The sequence below is a fragment of the Lycorma delicatula genome, chromosome 5, assembly GCF_047948215.1.
Source record: "Lycorma delicatula isolate Av1 chromosome 5, ASM4794821v1, whole genome shotgun sequence".
Taxonomy (NCBI): Eukaryota; Metazoa; Arthropoda; class Insecta; order Hemiptera; family Fulgoridae; genus Lycorma; species Lycorma delicatula.
The window spans coordinates 87,795,146-87,812,271 of NC_134459.1; the positions used below are offsets into that span (position 1 = coordinate 87,795,146).

The 17,126-nt window shown below is 27.8% G+C and overlaps 1 protein-coding gene across 6 annotated transcripts in view; it reads right to left on the bottom strand.

The window, feature by feature from the left end:
- LOC142325165 (modular serine protease-like) overlaps positions 1 to 17,126 on the bottom strand; it is an 85,887-nt gene that overhangs the window by 45,547 nt on the left and 23,214 nt on the right. For 4 of the 6 annotated variants that reach the window (XR_012756498.1, XR_012756497.1, XM_075366572.1 and 1 more), the window contains exons 1-6: positions 15,850 to 15,981; positions 11,601 to 11,682; positions 9,519 to 9,635; positions 7,635 to 7,790; positions 3,624 to 3,746; positions 1,797 to 1,949 (exon numbers count right to left, since the gene is read on the bottom strand). Coding sequence is in view for 4 of the 6 variants with exons in the window: in XM_075366572.1 (XP_075222687.1) it covers positions 1,797 to 1,949; positions 3,624 to 3,746; positions 7,635 to 7,790; positions 9,519 to 9,635; positions 11,601 to 11,682; positions 15,850 to 15,916 (698 nt within the window). In the remaining 2 variants the exon portion in view is untranslated. Of the gene's footprint in view, positions 1 to 1,796; positions 1,950 to 3,623; positions 3,747 to 7,634; positions 7,791 to 9,518; positions 9,636 to 11,600; positions 11,683 to 15,849; positions 15,982 to 17,126 lie in introns of those variants that run through there. The other 2 variants (XM_075366573.1, XM_075366574.1) reach the window with 2 other exon arrangements.

The window sequence follows — 17,126 nt, forward strand, 5'->3', positions numbered from 1 at the left end:
TATACAGACTTGAATACTAGATCATGGATACCGGTGTTCTTTGGTGGTTGGGTTTGAATGTACCACACATCTCATGAATGGTCGAACTGAGACTGTACAAGACTACACTTCATTTACACTCATACATGTCATCCTCATTCATCCTCAGAAGTAATACCTGAATGGTAATTCCCAGAGGCTAAACAGAAAAGAATGAAAGCTGCTATGGTAAGGTATGGTCTTGTTCAGAATGGTTCCAGACAGATTGCCTTCTCAAATATGGGAATGGCAACCATCAAATTGAAGAAAGAGAGGAAGGCTGCAGAGGATGTGGGGTCATGATGTAGTGAAGAGTATGGAGGAATGTGGTTTGCTGGATGAAGCGACCCAGGTTAGGAAGGCTTGGAGAGCAGGATGCAAGAAATGGCTGTAACAGATGTAAAAGAACTGCTGAATAATAATAACTTCTGCCTTGCTTCTTTCCTTTTGTTTTACCATGGTCATTATTGATTGAAGAATCAGTGCTCTTGGTAATAAAATAAATTAATTGGGGAATTAACAAAGAGATTATGACAATTAATTAGCCATAATAATTTTTAATAATTAAATGATTCCAGCTGCAATGTTTTTTATGTTTCTTTTTGTTTTGTTTTGTAATTCATTTGTCATTCAGATATTTTAACTAAATATCTGATTGAATGATTTATTTATTGTGTTAATATTAATAATATAAATATTAATAAATATTTAACTAAATATAATTTTATTTAATTAAAATTATAATGTTACTCTTGGCAGTGTGTTTATATATGTCTCTTTCTCTCCCTCTCTGTCTATATATATATATATATATATATATATATATATATAGAGAGAGAGAGAGAGAGAGAGAGAGAGAGAGAGAGAGATTGAGTTTAATCATTTTATCTTCACTGTAAATTGAGTTTTGATGCTTATTTATTATTCAGTGCTTAGACTTTTCGTTACCTTCAATTAAAATTTACGAACACTCCTTACTTTCTACTTTTGAATTATGTGTACTATGTTTAAACTTTGATGATGAGGATGTTTTTAGTGTAACATAATGAAATGAAATGAGTGATTAGTGAAAAGTCTAGATTATATCACCAGTGGTGATTTATGACATTCCAGACTACAATAATTTGGGTTTCAATTAACCACACATCTCAGGTATGGTCGAACTGAGAATGTACAAGACTACACTTCATTCACACTCATACACATCATCCTCATTCATCCTCTGAAGTATTATCTAAACGGTAGTTACCGGAGGCTAAACAGGAAGAAAAGAGAGAGAGAGACTACAATAATTTGACTGTAAAATTCGCTCTACTATTTTTGCAAGGAATGCTTTGCTGAAATTTGAAAAGACTTCAAGATCATTTCTGTTGGAAATGTTCTTTTAATTTACACCTGAAGTTTGGATTTTACAAAAAAATTTCATTGATCAAAGATGAAATAAAATTTAGTTTGAAATAATTTTGTTCAGAAATATTATTTAAATTTTGAATTTTAACAAATTCCCCTCTATATTTAAAAAAAATGAAAATATCACATTTTTATTGAACCTCCAGATTGTAATTGGATGTAATAATTCCTTTTACACATATAGCACTTACTCATTGTTTGGTTAATGTCCTAAAAAGTTGAATATAAAGTTATCCAGATGTAAATCACTAATCTTTAACTAGGTTCCTAAGTTTAACTAGGTATTTCTTTAACTAGGTTCCTTAAACTACGTAACTGATAATAATTTAATGCACTATTTACAATCATATTAGTTTAATATTTTTCACCTGACTGGAGGTTTTTGTGATGTTGTATTAAAGTTAAAACCACATAACATATTGTCCTCATCAGAACCATCAGCACAGTCAACTTTACCATCACATTTTGATGATTCATCAATACATGCTCCATAAGCACAACGAAAGTTTTGGTGATGACATCTGAAAATGCATTTCAATGTGCAATAATGAAACCTTTTTTCTGTGTATTAATATTAACAACTATTATCTAATATAATCAACATAAAATATTATATATATGTGTAAATATTAAATTATATGTTTTATATTTATATTACAAACTACATGTATTAAATTATTTAAAATGAATTATTATTTATTGATTTCATTAATTTTAGAACATACATTACCCTGTCTTTCTCTTGATTCTGAAAAGTACAACTGTAGTCAATGAGTATTTTCAATGTCTTTTTTGTAGCAGATGCAGGAGTTTGTAGCTATCAGTTTCCTTATCACAACCTTTTTATCAGTTTTCCATTTAGTCTTTTTATTGGTGTTTTTTTCTCTTGATCTCATATGATGTCTTACTGTATTGCTATTATCAATGTCATTTTTTATAGTAAAAGTGTTTAGATAACTAAATGAAGACTAGTTCATTCGAGTTTGTGAGTCTATTGGCATCTATTACAATTTTTCCCAATATTTGGTGAGATGCATATTTTAAAGCCAAATTTGATGAAGGATGGTTTCATTTTTAGCAATCATTTATACATTTACAATTTTTTGATTGGTTATAAAAAGTTTTAAATGGTGCTCTTGAGTAGATTTTGATCTTCATCTGTCTAGATCCCTTCCTTGTCAGTTAAGTCTCATTAGATCCTTGTTCTATCTCTCTTGTCTAACTGTTAGATAACTTTGTAGGAAAGTGGTAAAATACCACTAAAACAAAAGGGCAGACTACAGATTTCAAGAAAAAAACATTGTAATCATTCTTGTATGAAGTAATGAATTAGGTGTCATAAATTTTAATTGAAATAAGTTAAAAAATATCTTAGCACACAGCAATGAAGCATGCAGATATTGATACTCTACAATGTGTTGGTTAAATTCTTTGTTATCTCACTACCTCAGTCATAACCACCACAGATAATCAGAACCAATTAAATTTAGATAGACAATTAGAAAGAATTTAGATATAAAATGAAATTATTGGGTAGAAAATACAAGTTATTGAATAAATGCAAATATATACTCCTTTGCTGGTTTATCTTTATTTAGTTCAAGAACATACTACAGTTAGGTAGCTAGCCACCAAACCATTGCACAAAAGCACTTATAAATGAATTTATGATAATCTGGTAACCATGCTTTTGTTTCATTTTTTACTATAGGTAACAATATGAATTTATTAATCTATTATACACATTTTTATGAAATTGTGCATTGATTTAAATATAGTATATATGTATTTATGTATGTTGTTAAGAATTAAGGGTACTTAAAAATGTATTCTTAAGGGTACATTCAGTGTGTCAGAAGGTTTTAGATTAAGTTGTTTACAATCTCTAGCCTGCTGTCAGATATTTTTATATTTAGAAGTATTTAGGTAGGATAAGTTCTCTGCAAAGACTGATTTTGTGCATCACAGAAAGAAAAATGAGATTAAAGTGACTGGTTTGTGTTCAACTAATTTGTTCTTATATATTTACCTTAGTAATCTATAATTAAGGTTTGAGTTATGAACTTAATACATTTTTTTTTATTCTAATGCATATGTTTATTATAATAGTGCAAAATGCTAAAAAAGAATACAGTTTGTGAAAATTGTGTGTTTTCCTTAGGTTTCATTACAGCAATTTACACTTGTCTGCTTACCCAAAATTTTCTTGGTTGCATTGAGTAATTGTTTCATCTGATTTATCTTGACAGTCTGGAGTACCATCACAAGTTACATACATATTAATGCATTGACCATCACGGCACTGGAATTCATTTGATCTGAAATTAACAAAATTATTTTATTATTAAAATTATGTAATTTGTGTAACTGAAAAGTAATATTTAAATAATTTTTTATTAGTGAAAAACTAAATTGTTACATATTTTTCATCAGTCCACCAAGTGGTCTAGTTGTTAACTCATCCCAAATCAGCTGTTTAACAGCTGATTTTCAAAGTCGAAGGTTCTGAGGTTCAAATCCTAGTAAAAGTTAGTTGCTTTTATATGGATTTGAATACTAGACATTGAATACTGGTGAACTTTGGTGGTTGGAGTTTAATTAACCACATGCCTCAGAAATGATTGGCCTGAGTCTACACAAGACTACACCTCATTTATATATCATCCTCATCTCAGTGGGTTGCTTATTGTTCACTAGTTGAACACATTGCATCATACACAATAGCAAAATAAATATATATTTTTTCAGCACCTGCAGGTAATTATCACAAAATCATTTTATTTTTTTTCAGTTTAATATGTTTCACATTATGTCATTACTTTATAAATTATGCAATCTGTGTCTAGTTCTCATAAAAAATCCATTAAAAATAAAATCAATATTTGTGCAAAGGGATAGTATATTCACTCTTATTTACATTAACATGGAATCTATAGAAAGCCAAAAGTTTATATGCACACACCTTAATACTGTACCTAATGTCCAACAATAAATTAAATGGTGGACTACAGAAAGCTGATTGTTTTATGATAGCTGCCCTGATAACAGAATTGAAGTAGGGACTCTTTGACTCATTAATACCTGCCATGTAGCATTTTAAGCAAATGTACAGGAAAAGGATTATAATAAAAATGTTAGAGATGGTTGAAAAGAAACAAAAACCTTCTTCATTGCCTGCGGAAAGTTAAAAAATCTTGCAATGATGTGACTGAGCTAACAATTTTATCCGTTTTAAAAACCTACAACCAGTTATTTTGTCAGAATGTAAACAAACTAGCAGTGAAAACCTTTGTTCTAGCAACAATAATGGTGATGATGACGATGATAATGAATGGCAGTCAGTTACTAACTTTGGAATGGATCAGAATGCAAGGATATCAGGAGACACATATCCTCCTTTTGATCCTCCAATTTGCAAATTGATTTGATTATATTGTATTGTTATTGGATTATCCTTGGGAAATTAGCAAGATATTGCATCTTTCTCCCGGTGCGATTCCCCTTGAGTCTGTCCACTGAAGGCCTTTCAGTGCTAGTGCCTTTCAGTCTAGCAGGAATGTGCCTGATGAGACCCTAGATATGAGAGTGCAATGCACTCTGATATCTGAATGTGCTAGCGGTAGGCTATCCCTTCCTTTTTCATGTTTAGCCTCCGGAAATCACCAGCAGGTATTACTTCAGAGGATGAATAAGGATGATGTGTATGAGTGTAAGTGAAGTGTAGTCTTGTACAGTCTTAGGTTGACCATTTCTGAGCTGTGTGGTTAATTGAAACCCAACCACCAAAGAACACCGGTATCCATAATCTAGTATTCAAATCCATATAAAAGTCCCATATAGAAGCCTTTACTAGGAGTTGAACGCTGGAACTCTCAACTTCGAAATCAGTTGATTTGCGAAGACGTGTTCACCACTAGACCAACTCAGTGGGTTGGTAGGCTACCCCTTTTCCTTTCTTTTTCCTGTTTAGTAATTACCATTCAGATAATACTTCAAAGGATGAAATGTATGACTGTAAATGAAGTGTAGTCTTGTACATTCTCAGTTCGACCAATCCTGAGATGTGTGGTTAATTGAAACCCAACCACCAAAGAACACCAGTATCCAATATTCAAATCCATGTAAAAATAACTGGCTTTACTAGGACTTGAACGCTGGAACTCTCGGCTTCCAAATCAGCTGATTTGGGAAGACGCGTTCACCACTAGACCAACCCGGTGGGTTTGGTAGGCTACCCCTAACCAACACTAACTCCACTGTTCTGCAGAATTACATTTCCAGGCCTTATGCCTTACCTGCAATACCAGTACCCAACCTATTCTTTTGTTTGGAAAAGCATAATAATTTCCATTGTTCACAGATTCATGCTTTTCTATAAATCCTTTTCTAGAAACAGTTCCATTGTTGTTTCTTCTATTTCTTCTACATTTTTCTTTCTTCATTGTTTCTATTTTTCTCCTTTCTGGAAGCTTCTCTGCCCGTTACTATATTTGGTTACTATGAAAAATATTGATCTATAAGGATTTTGATAAATAAAATTTATTGCCAAAACTAGAATGGAATTTAAGATAGTGTATTCATTCTACAAAGACCTTAATTAACTAATAAATTATACTAAATTCTAAATATAAAAATTATATTTTCAAGAATTCTTCTGTCACTTTTGAGGAACCTAAAAAATTCATTTATTTTGATGACAAACAATTTTTTTAATTGGACCTGCAAAATTATTTCTTCGGTTCATTAAAAATCAGATGTCCATTTTAACATTTTATAGTTAAACATATAGCTCATGGATGTAAATTTAAGGTTTCCATATTTTATTTTTTCAAATTAGATTTTGTTTCATTTATCTTAACTAGCTATTATGTTTGTCTATTACATTTTTTAAATAATGCTCCAATGCACCAATCACTACCAGAGTAAATTAGGTTATCAAGTAAATTGATTACTTTTTGTTTCAATTTGCAATATTATATCATATCTTAACATAACATGCTTTAAACATCTGTTAAAATAGCACTAATTTTTTTAAATGTTGCTTAACGCTGTCTTACTTATGACTGTGATGCAAATAAGATCCAATAATCCGATCAGGAACATCATTATCTTCTCACATTTGGCTTATAAGACCAGTCCTGCAGTGGACAAAAAAAGGACATCACATAAAGTGTACATTAACTGTCTGTACATCAGTTGTCTTTATATGCTGACATACAGTTGTATATTAAACTCAGTGAAGAAAACATTGAGAAACCAATTCATTTCTCACACTTCTTTAGTAAACATGGAATGGGATGTTTTTATTTTTGAGGATGGTTATTCTATTTTCAAGGCTACTTGTTTTTTATGCCAAGCCGTGGTTATGGATCCAGCATATATACAGTTTTTCTCAGTGGGAATAGTGATCTTAAGAAAATTAATCATTAGCTTCTGTTTTGTTTTTTTAACAAACAAATCTACAATTGTTCTTCTTCTTTTTAAAAACTGTTTGACAATTTCCCATTTTTGTATATATTCTTAGCTGGTTTTTCAAACCTTAGTAGAGTTCAAAGTAAATTGGTCTATAAAATCATTTTTCAGTATTTCAATTTAATATAAATGAGTTAAACAAAAATTGGTTAATAATTCCGCTAAAAATTCAATTATATTGAATTTTTAGCCAAACCTGTCAGTAAATTCATCAAACTTGGAAAAAGGTTTTTATTAATTTTCAAAACCTTCTGTATAAGAAACAGATGAATCAATCAATGTTAAATCTGATTTCTAAAAAGAAAAAAAATAATTTTACACCTACAATGCCAGTGAAAAATACAGTAACATAATTGTACTCATTTGCAATTCTTGTGGCACCACAAATGGAAAGCTCACAATTGTTTTTTTTAACCTCCATCATTAATTTCAATTTTTTTTTCAAAATTTGCACTAAAACAATATATGATTACAATTTCTCTGATTATTAAGCGAAGAGTGATTAAGAAATTTTGGTACTTAACAGAAAATATCAATTTCAATGTTTCTACTTCCTCCAATGGCTAGCCTGGAATTTTTTATGAATTAAATCCTAATATAAAACATAATAATTAATAAATAAAGCATACTGACCTCCAGCTAAAATATTTTATTATAAATAAAATAAATTAAATTAAATTATAAATAAAATATTTTAGCTGGAGGTAAAATTAAAGAAAAATATACATTCTTACTTGCATTTTTTTTTACTTGGATTTGGTGCCCAATTAACACCTGGACATCTTAATAATAATTCATCTGAGTTATCAACACAATTTGTTTCTCCATCACATGTCTTACTTCTGTCAACACATGCACCATAGGCACATCGAAAAGTAACTGTAGGACACCTTTAATTAAAATAAATTTAAATTATATTGTTATTAAAAATTATTAAGTAATAAGAAATATTAAATTCTACTGCTAGAATTAAGATGATCGAGTATTTTTAATGTTAACAATAACCTACTTTTTCATTGTTACAAGAGACAGTATGTGTAATGAATTGTTTCACAACAGAAAGGGTACATTAATTTGTTGTTTATACTATATGACCAGTCTTCCATATGGTTGACACCTTTAAAACATCTTAGATATAAGTGGCAACAGGCACAGTAATTTCTCTGGAAGTAATGATGTTAATTATATTGCTGGTTTTTGCGATCAGCAGAATTAAAATATCAATTTTTAGGGGTGAGTAACCTGCACATTCAGCTTAATGAAGAATACAACAGAGGGGTGTCACTTCTATCTTCATTTTCCTATTAAGCCTGGTATTAAAACTTCAACAAATTAATTTTTTTTGTCAAACTTATTGTAATACTCTGAATTAATTTTCAGTGAATCTCAATAATTCTTGATTTAGTGAAGATCTTTGTTCTGCTTATTTTACCTTGAATATGAAGGATAACCATTCAAGAGTAGTTCAGAATCTGAACTAGTAGAAGCTTATTATGTAATTTAACATGAAATCTTTCTTACTGTATTAAATACTAAAAATTTAATTATTCTTTAATGTTATTTCTTAATTTTTCATTTATTAATTGTTTGTAATTCCAGCTTTTTTTTGTTCTGATAACATTAAAATAAGAGGTTTTTTTTCACAAGAAACCTGATTATTGTTGATTTGGTGACTGGCCCACTCTGCACCTTGATCCTGAACTGATTTTATCTATTATAAATTATTTTTAGTAAGTTTTAAACATGTATACATTTACATAAATGAATATGTATGACACTTTGTTTTTTGATATGTAAATACATACTCACTTTTAATGCCAATTACCACTACTTAAGGACAAAAAACACAGAAAAATCATACTCCTAATAGTGAACCAAGTAAAATTTTCTTCAAATAAATAGATTTTTAATTGCATGATGAAATTTTTGTTTTAATCTTCCTTAATGGACTAGGAAAGTAAAAACTTTCATTCAAAGTACATCTGACTTTATTACCTTTTAAAATTAACATTTTCATTAAAACTTTAATTGATGACTGTCACTTACATCATAAAAAATATAATAATGCATAAAACTATTGCAGAAATTTCTAAGGACAAAAAGAGATATTATGAAAACTCAATCCTCACCACAGAACAAGTTCAGTTATTAAACAATACAGTATAAATCTTGTCATAAGATAATATTTTTAGATAATTCACAATGTTGCAAAATGTAGAAAAACTTGTGTAAGGAAAACAGTTTAGTTACATACTTTTTAACTATATATATATATAAACGTTTATAAACTTAAATAAAATGTTCTAAAAAAATACATTCAACATATATATATATATATATCTTTTCAACTTTTTTTTTTTTTTATTTTATTGTAATTATTTCAGTTTTTTTTTTTCTTAAACAGATTTTATGTACTAATGGCTGTTTTTAATTAATTTGCTTTCTAAACAAGGTAAAAACAAAACAAAAAATAGTTAATATATTTTAATGTTTTTTTATTATTATAAAGGTTTAATATTATGATTGTAAATAAAACAAAATAACATAAATATTAATTTATTATTATAATATATTATAATCTAATTAATTAATTTTAAATTATGAGAAAAGTAACTTACGTTACATTATTTTTTAAACATGTATATTGCTTTTCATCTGAGCCATCATCACAATTTTTTGTTCCATCACATACATCAAAAGCATCAATACATTGACCATTCGTGCACTGAAATTGACTGAAAGAAATGAAGAATTATGTTATAATTTTTAACATGTTAAATTAAGTATTAAGATGACTTAATTTATTTTATGTTTTTATTAACTTTTTTTAACTTATCCATTCATTTTAAAGTCTTGCATCACAACTCACCTGTGTATTATGAAAGATCAGTAATTTTAATTGTAATTTGAGTGAAAATCTTAATTTTTTTAATTAGTCTCGAAAACACAGAATTCCTTTTATCAAATTTTTATATGGATTTTGAATATAACTTCTGTTTCTCTACTGGTAAAATATAAAAACAATGCTTATATAAGAAAAGATTAGGAAGCCTAGCTTTAATCAAGTAAGCATTTCAGTCCCAGGTAGGATTTTGTATTCAGCTATTCTACATAGCTGAATACAAAATCCAACCTTAACATAACAGATGTTAAGGATGGGGGAAAGGTTCATAGACATAGAGTCTGAACCTCAGAAATATTAAGGTTGCCATAACTTTACAAGTTCTCACATATTCTCATAGATCAAGTTTCACTATTTAATATTTTTTAGTTACATGGTAAATTGATATCCGAGTAACTAAAAACAGGTTCCATTAAAAATAATAACACCACTCAGAGAGCTGAATAAAGGAACAAAAATAAGGATCTTCTGGAAGCACTTTTCTAAAGTTTAAAATAAAAAGTAATTTTTATAATTTTTTTCTTTCAAACACAAACATTACTCATGCATATAAATCAATTCACTAATTTTTCAGCTGAATTTAGTGCTGGTTTAAAATGTCATCCAAACCTAAAAAATATAGTCATATTTGACCATTCATGCATTAAAATTGACTGAGAAATTAAGAATTATTTTACAATTTTTAATACTTTAAATTAAATATTAAAACAATGTAAATAACCTTACGTTTTTGTTAATTTATCCATTCCTTTTAAACTCTTGCATCAAACGTCATCTGTGTATTGTGAAAGACCAGCGAAAATTTTAAATTATTTTAATTAGTTTCGAGAACATCAAATTCCTTTACAGATTCATTACAATATGGTAACAATTTCAAAACTTAGAATTTTTCATTTAGCAATGAAATAAATGGTTTACAATGAATAGTCACCATCTAGTCCTCTCATTAGCAGAACTTTAACATGAAATTTAATTTTATACACAAAATAAATTTACTTTATTATTTTAGCAAGTGTTTCTTAAGCGATTGCTATATGATTTCCACGATGAAATTCATTCATTATAGTTAGTTAAAATGATGTTTATGTATTTTATGATGGATCACTTTCTTTTAATTTCAAACCTGATTCAAAACAAAGTTTGTATGCTTCATTTCCTCTACCCAAAGTTGTTGTTGATACAACATTTGTGTTCTAAAAAAAAAATACTTATTTCTACAGAGGCAAAATTTTTCTGAGATGTAATTATGCAACAAAAGTCAATATTCAATAATTTTGTAGTTCATGATAAAACTACAAACACAAATGCAAGCACATACTCATCTGAAGCTTGTTTCAATATTAGCTTGTTTTTCATTTTTTACAGATTTTATAGAAAGAATTTCTGTAATAACAGAAAACAAGAATTGTTTGTTACAAGACAAAAACTTTAAGAATAAAATTATGTACTTTGTATGGATTTTTATCTGGAAAGTTTTAGGTTTGAATACCACAAAAGTTTGATGTTTTCCACACAAAATTTATTTTTATCATTGCTAACTGTAACTGAATATAGTACTAACAATTACTTAAAAATATATAAGTTTACCCAATTAAAATAATATTTTTTTCAATATATTTATAGTGATTTTTAAATAATTCTTAAATTCAAGTATTAATTGTAATACATGTATATTTTTTAAATTTTTTCAAAAGGTATAATTTTAATTAACTTAATTAGAATTGTTAGTTTTTTTGTTGCTACTCTATTCAATATTTAAATTATAATTTAGTAATGCATAATAAAATATTTGACTCACCCAGGACACTTGTTCTTTTCTTGTTTTATTCTATAAGATAGTGGTTGTAAAGACTGACTAGAAACTTCTTTAATGGAAAAACCTACAATCAGTAAAAAATTATTTATAATTCATTCAGATTTTGTTGTTATTTTTAAAGAAATAAACCCTATGATATCCCAGCCCAAAGTAGAGAGTGATAAATTGAAATTCATCTGACTTTTAAAATATGTTAATAGAATATTAATTTAATTGGAGAAACTGTGAAATGGAACACTTTATGTTGAATTTCTTCGGCTTAGATACAAAAAAATTTATTTCAAAGGTTTTCTCTTTGTAGAAGGTTATTAAAATAAGTTTAAACTTGTGATTTGAAACATATTACGTTTTTTTACTTCCTTTTACAAAGTAAAGGAAGTATTGTGATCGCGAAAAATTTTGGTTTCCAGATTTCAACATAAATATCATTTTGACCATTCCTGAATCCATTCTAACTAGTTTTGGCACGACGACTGTACTTACATAAGTATATTCCTCGCATAATTCGAAAACAATTTGCCATAGGATGTTGAAATTTTGGATTTACGACTGTTGTAACATCTAGTTGAGCACCTCCTCTTTTGATTGCAATCAACTGAACCAAAAGTGTCCAAAAAATTTAGATTTTGGACTTTTTCTTAATTGCAGTAACAAGCCCTCATTGAGAGCTTTTCAACAATATATATATATATATATATAAGTGGTACTTATTTTCATTGGTTGCAGAGTTATAGCTAAATAAAATTTTAATTAATGAAATATATGGATCTTACAAGGGGAGGGCACACCGGTTCGAATCAGACTTCATCTCATTTTTTTAACTTTTTTTTTTTAATTTAACTTTATTGATTTGTTAATAATTATTAACCTATTATTGTAAAAAAAATTACGATGAATAATAATTCAATAATAACAAAAAAATATATATATATGAAAAAATATCAGATGTTTTTAATGAATTAAAATTTGATGTACTTTTCATTTTAAAAAATTCTGTAAATGTAATTTAATAGGTCCACAAAGAAGTCGTGTGTTGTCCACATCCGATTTTTTTGTAATGTAAAAGCACCACTTTATCCTTGTTTTGAAATAATTAAACCATCAATTTAAATAAAGCATTTGTTTAAATTATAAGTTAGAGAAATAAATTTAATAGAGAGAACTAAAATTAAAATAAATAATAATTTTAAAAATTTATTGAATTTACAAATAATGCAATAATAAATAAAAATGTCAAATTCAAGCTAAATTGAAATTTAATAAAACCTAACCAATTAAAAGTTCAAAGATTAAACGTTTCTTAACAACATTATAACTTAATTGTTATGTATATTCACTCTGTGAGCTGGCACATTGTCAAACAACAGTGGGAAGATAATTATAACATTTAACAAATTTAAGTCTTGTGAGGTATTGAAATTAAAGAATGTTTGTAAAATTATATAGGTCACTTTTTGTTGAAATTTAGTGAAACACTTATTGTTTACTGTTTCTTCAAATAACCAAAGAAATGTAAAAATCAGACAATTTTTCTTGTCTTAAAAACCTTTTAAATAAGGTGTCTTCAGTGAGTATCACTATTTATAATTTTTTTATTGTTCTCCGAAAAAGATTCTTAATTCTATCTGTAATGTCAAAAAATTAACTTATTGGCCAATAAAATATATTGAAAGTTTTTTCATCTCTATCTAAAATGGAGCTGGTTACCTCTTTTGTGCAAGGTCATCTAATTTTCATGTTCTAATTTTTACTTTTGTAGTTGCTATTTATACTTTTGTAGTTATTTTTTGCAAATAAGGACCTGATAAGGGAATTAACTTCTAATATAGAAAGTAGGATTTGACTTGAAGTTCTAGAATGTTTTTGTCAGCAAATTTTCCAGGAATGCATATGGAAGGGTACATCATTGGGTATGCATCTGGATAGAACAAAGACAACTTTGAGTGAAACTGCATTAGTCATTTTGGCTGGTTGTTAATAAATCACAGCTAAGCTTAGAAAATAAAATAATGTATGAGATAACATTAAAGACAGTCTGATTTTGGGGTACAACTTGGGGAATGACCACATTAGACCTTGAGATACTTGAACGATTGCGTTCTAAAGTGTTTAAAACTCTTCATCAGAGGGCCATGATATGTGATAAATGTAACATTACATAATGATCTTAAAATACACTTATTAAAAGAAGAAAATTACATATGTGAAAAATACCACAAAAAGTTTGAAATGATAACAGTCTGTTAGCAATAAATCCCCTACAGAACTGCACTGTATACCACTTTTAATGGTATATGCTACATATCACTTTCAGTGGTTACAGTAGAATCAACTAATTGGTTCATTGTGTTATTTATTTTATCTATTGACATTTGTCAGTAAAAAATGGAATGTTAATCTCTTTAATGCTGCTAAATTTATGAAGGAGGATTTCAAACTCTTCAGGGAAAATGAGAACAAATTGTTTGATTGTTTTAGGATGTGAATTGCATTGTTATATAGTTTAAACTGGAAAATAAATAGATCTTTCATTTCTATCAGTACATAATATATTATATAGATTACGTCAGGAGTGGGTAGGTATACTACTCAAAGGATAAAAAGAATGTCTCAGCATTTTCCTGGATGGATCAAGGGAAACCGTGGTAAAGCCATGATCGTAGCAACAGCACAGAGCGGACAATTAGTGATAAAATAAAAAATAAATGGAATTTATGTATATATTTAAATTAAAAATATAAACACATGAAATAATGTAAACATATGTAAATATTAATTAAAAAAAAAAAAAATCGCTTAATAACTTGTTCCGCGTCTAAATCATTCACTCTTTATAAGAGATAATTATTGCAAAATACGGCTAATATTTAAACAAAAGAGGAGGTTGGTTGCACCGTATAGTTAACAAGTTGCGCGTCACCATGAATGTATAAAGGTTTCATCTAATTAAAGAAAGCCGAACTTTTGACGCTCGGCATTCTCCAGACACGACGGTGTATTTTTCAGAAGACGACTGCAATTTCCTCTCCGTTAAACGCCTGACTGGCATAGACTCATTCACTCTCATAAATATACAGAACGGACGGCAATTGCAGCTGTGAAACGGACGACACCTGCTTAAAATCATCCAGCTCATTAGCCATTAACATTTACATACATAAATAATTATATAAAATTATATGAAACATATTAAGGGTTCTGGCTTCAACAATCAAAAGTTCATCGTATTTAGTATGAAAAGTGTCTGGTCTTTTCAAAAATCGAATCCTAGACCAGGTTATCTAAAAGCCGTTTTCATTACTTTTCAACTAATGCTATTATGAAAAGGAATTGATGAATATTTTTCAATTCAAAAAGAAAAATTATCTTATTTGAAGTAAATCAGAGTGATACAATATTTGTTTAATTAGCAAGGAAACTTTCAATAGAGTAAAATAAAACTTCAAAAAGCATAAATTTTATTTTAATTTATTTTCCCTAAAATATTTCAGTTCATTAGATGTTGACTAACTGAGGTGGAATTTAAAGATGAATTAAAAAAATACTTTTTTAACTAATTAAGTTGGGATTTTTACTCCTTAGAGAAGTAATTAATAAAATTTACACTTTGTAAATTGTTATTTTTCCATGGAATGTGAATAAGTCTTACAAATTAAAAAATTGATTCTCAAAAGACGTACAGATGAAAATCCAACGTCTTCATAAAAATAATTAAAAGAATGAAAAAACAATACGAAAAAGAGGCCACTACAGAGTGGAAATTAAGATTTTTTGATATTCAGGATTCTTAATTATTATTTAACTCAAAGTTTTCCAACTGATTTTCACACGTTAATCCACTGAATATTAGAATGATGTCAAGTTATGCATCAATACACTATAACAATTCATTCTAGCCAATGATGTCAACAAAAAAAAAATCTAATTATCTGTAGACCGTTTAGTTCAGGATTTTTGTTGCAGGAGAATTTAATAATTGTTTTGGTAAAAAATAATTCAAATTTTCTCCGCAATAGCAGAAATTTAACAGGTTAGTCAACAATTAACACTGAAAAAACAATTATGTCTGTGTTTTCCTTGTTCGTAGTCTACATATAAACAAACAAATATAAATGGTATACTACTAGTTAATACCTCCAACATTAATTCAACTTTGTATATTATTTTTAACTAAAAATTATTTATACAAGTTATTTAAGATTAAAATAATAAATAGAACTGTTTATCTTACCGAATAAAGTTATAACACAAAATATAACAATACATTGTAAAATGAACAAACTGCAACCTAACATCATATGCTGAACCTGATTTGGCGGTGTTAAAACCACTTTATCCTATGTCTAGACTTTTAATAACCGCTGTGAACAGACTGCTGTTGGTAAGATTTAACTTGTAATTTACCAGTGTTATTTACAAAATCCCATTTTATTACAGTGCGTACCTTTTATATTCTATTAAACATATAAACTAAATTATGTTCATTACAAAAAAAAAATTTTTTCTTGTTTTCGTTTTCGTTCTAAAACATTAATTTGTTACCTAGTTTAATTAGCTACAATAAATTAGTTAAATGTATTTTATATTATTATAAAAAAAACTTATATATTTTAACCCAGATTTATCCAGTTTAATGAAACATTTGATTGGTGCACATATATTCTTTTCCTGAGCCTAAATTGCGTTGACCTATAATTTGCTTGTGCATAATAATTTGGTTGATAAATTAATCGTTAATAAATAATTAGTTAACAAATTAAATTATTTTGTTTTATTACTTTAATTTTTAACTATTACAACGTAATCTGTTTTTAACTAAATTTTATCTTCTTGAATAGAAAAAATATTTACAAAATATCTCTATACAAATGTAAACATGGGATTTTTATCAATGTAATCAATATTTATTGAACATAAATTCAATAAATGCTAGGCCGGGCCATTTTACACTGGGTCCCGCTATCAGTTTCATCTAAATATATTGATGGTTGTAGGAAAACAAAATTATCTTTGATAACTTCCAAAAAAAAAATATACTTTATTTAGTATAGTAAATTTGAGTAAATGTACGGAAAGTACCAGTGATCTTCTAAGTTTTATCTAGAAGCCTTTCAAAATCTATTACATATGAAAGTTTTTATTTATAAAATGTAAGAATTTGCTACAGAAGTCATACAGAAGCCAGTATATTTAGATCTAATTCAGCAATAAGTAGAAGTTATTTGTTTTTTATTTATATGCTTCGTCATCTATCCATTAATATTTACAGCATAAACAATTAAAAACATAAGTATTCCGTCCCGGACGGCATAATGGAAGTATAATTTTTTTAAGTTCTTTAATATCTCTTAGTGAATCCCTAAGAATTCGAGTATGACACCGCTAAAATAGCTGAAATATAGTAACTTGATTTTCAGGTTATTATTTTACGCTTACAGAAACTAATTCTGTGTTTCAGAAATAATACTGTACTATTGTACAATAAAAATATGTGAAATAATGTCTCTT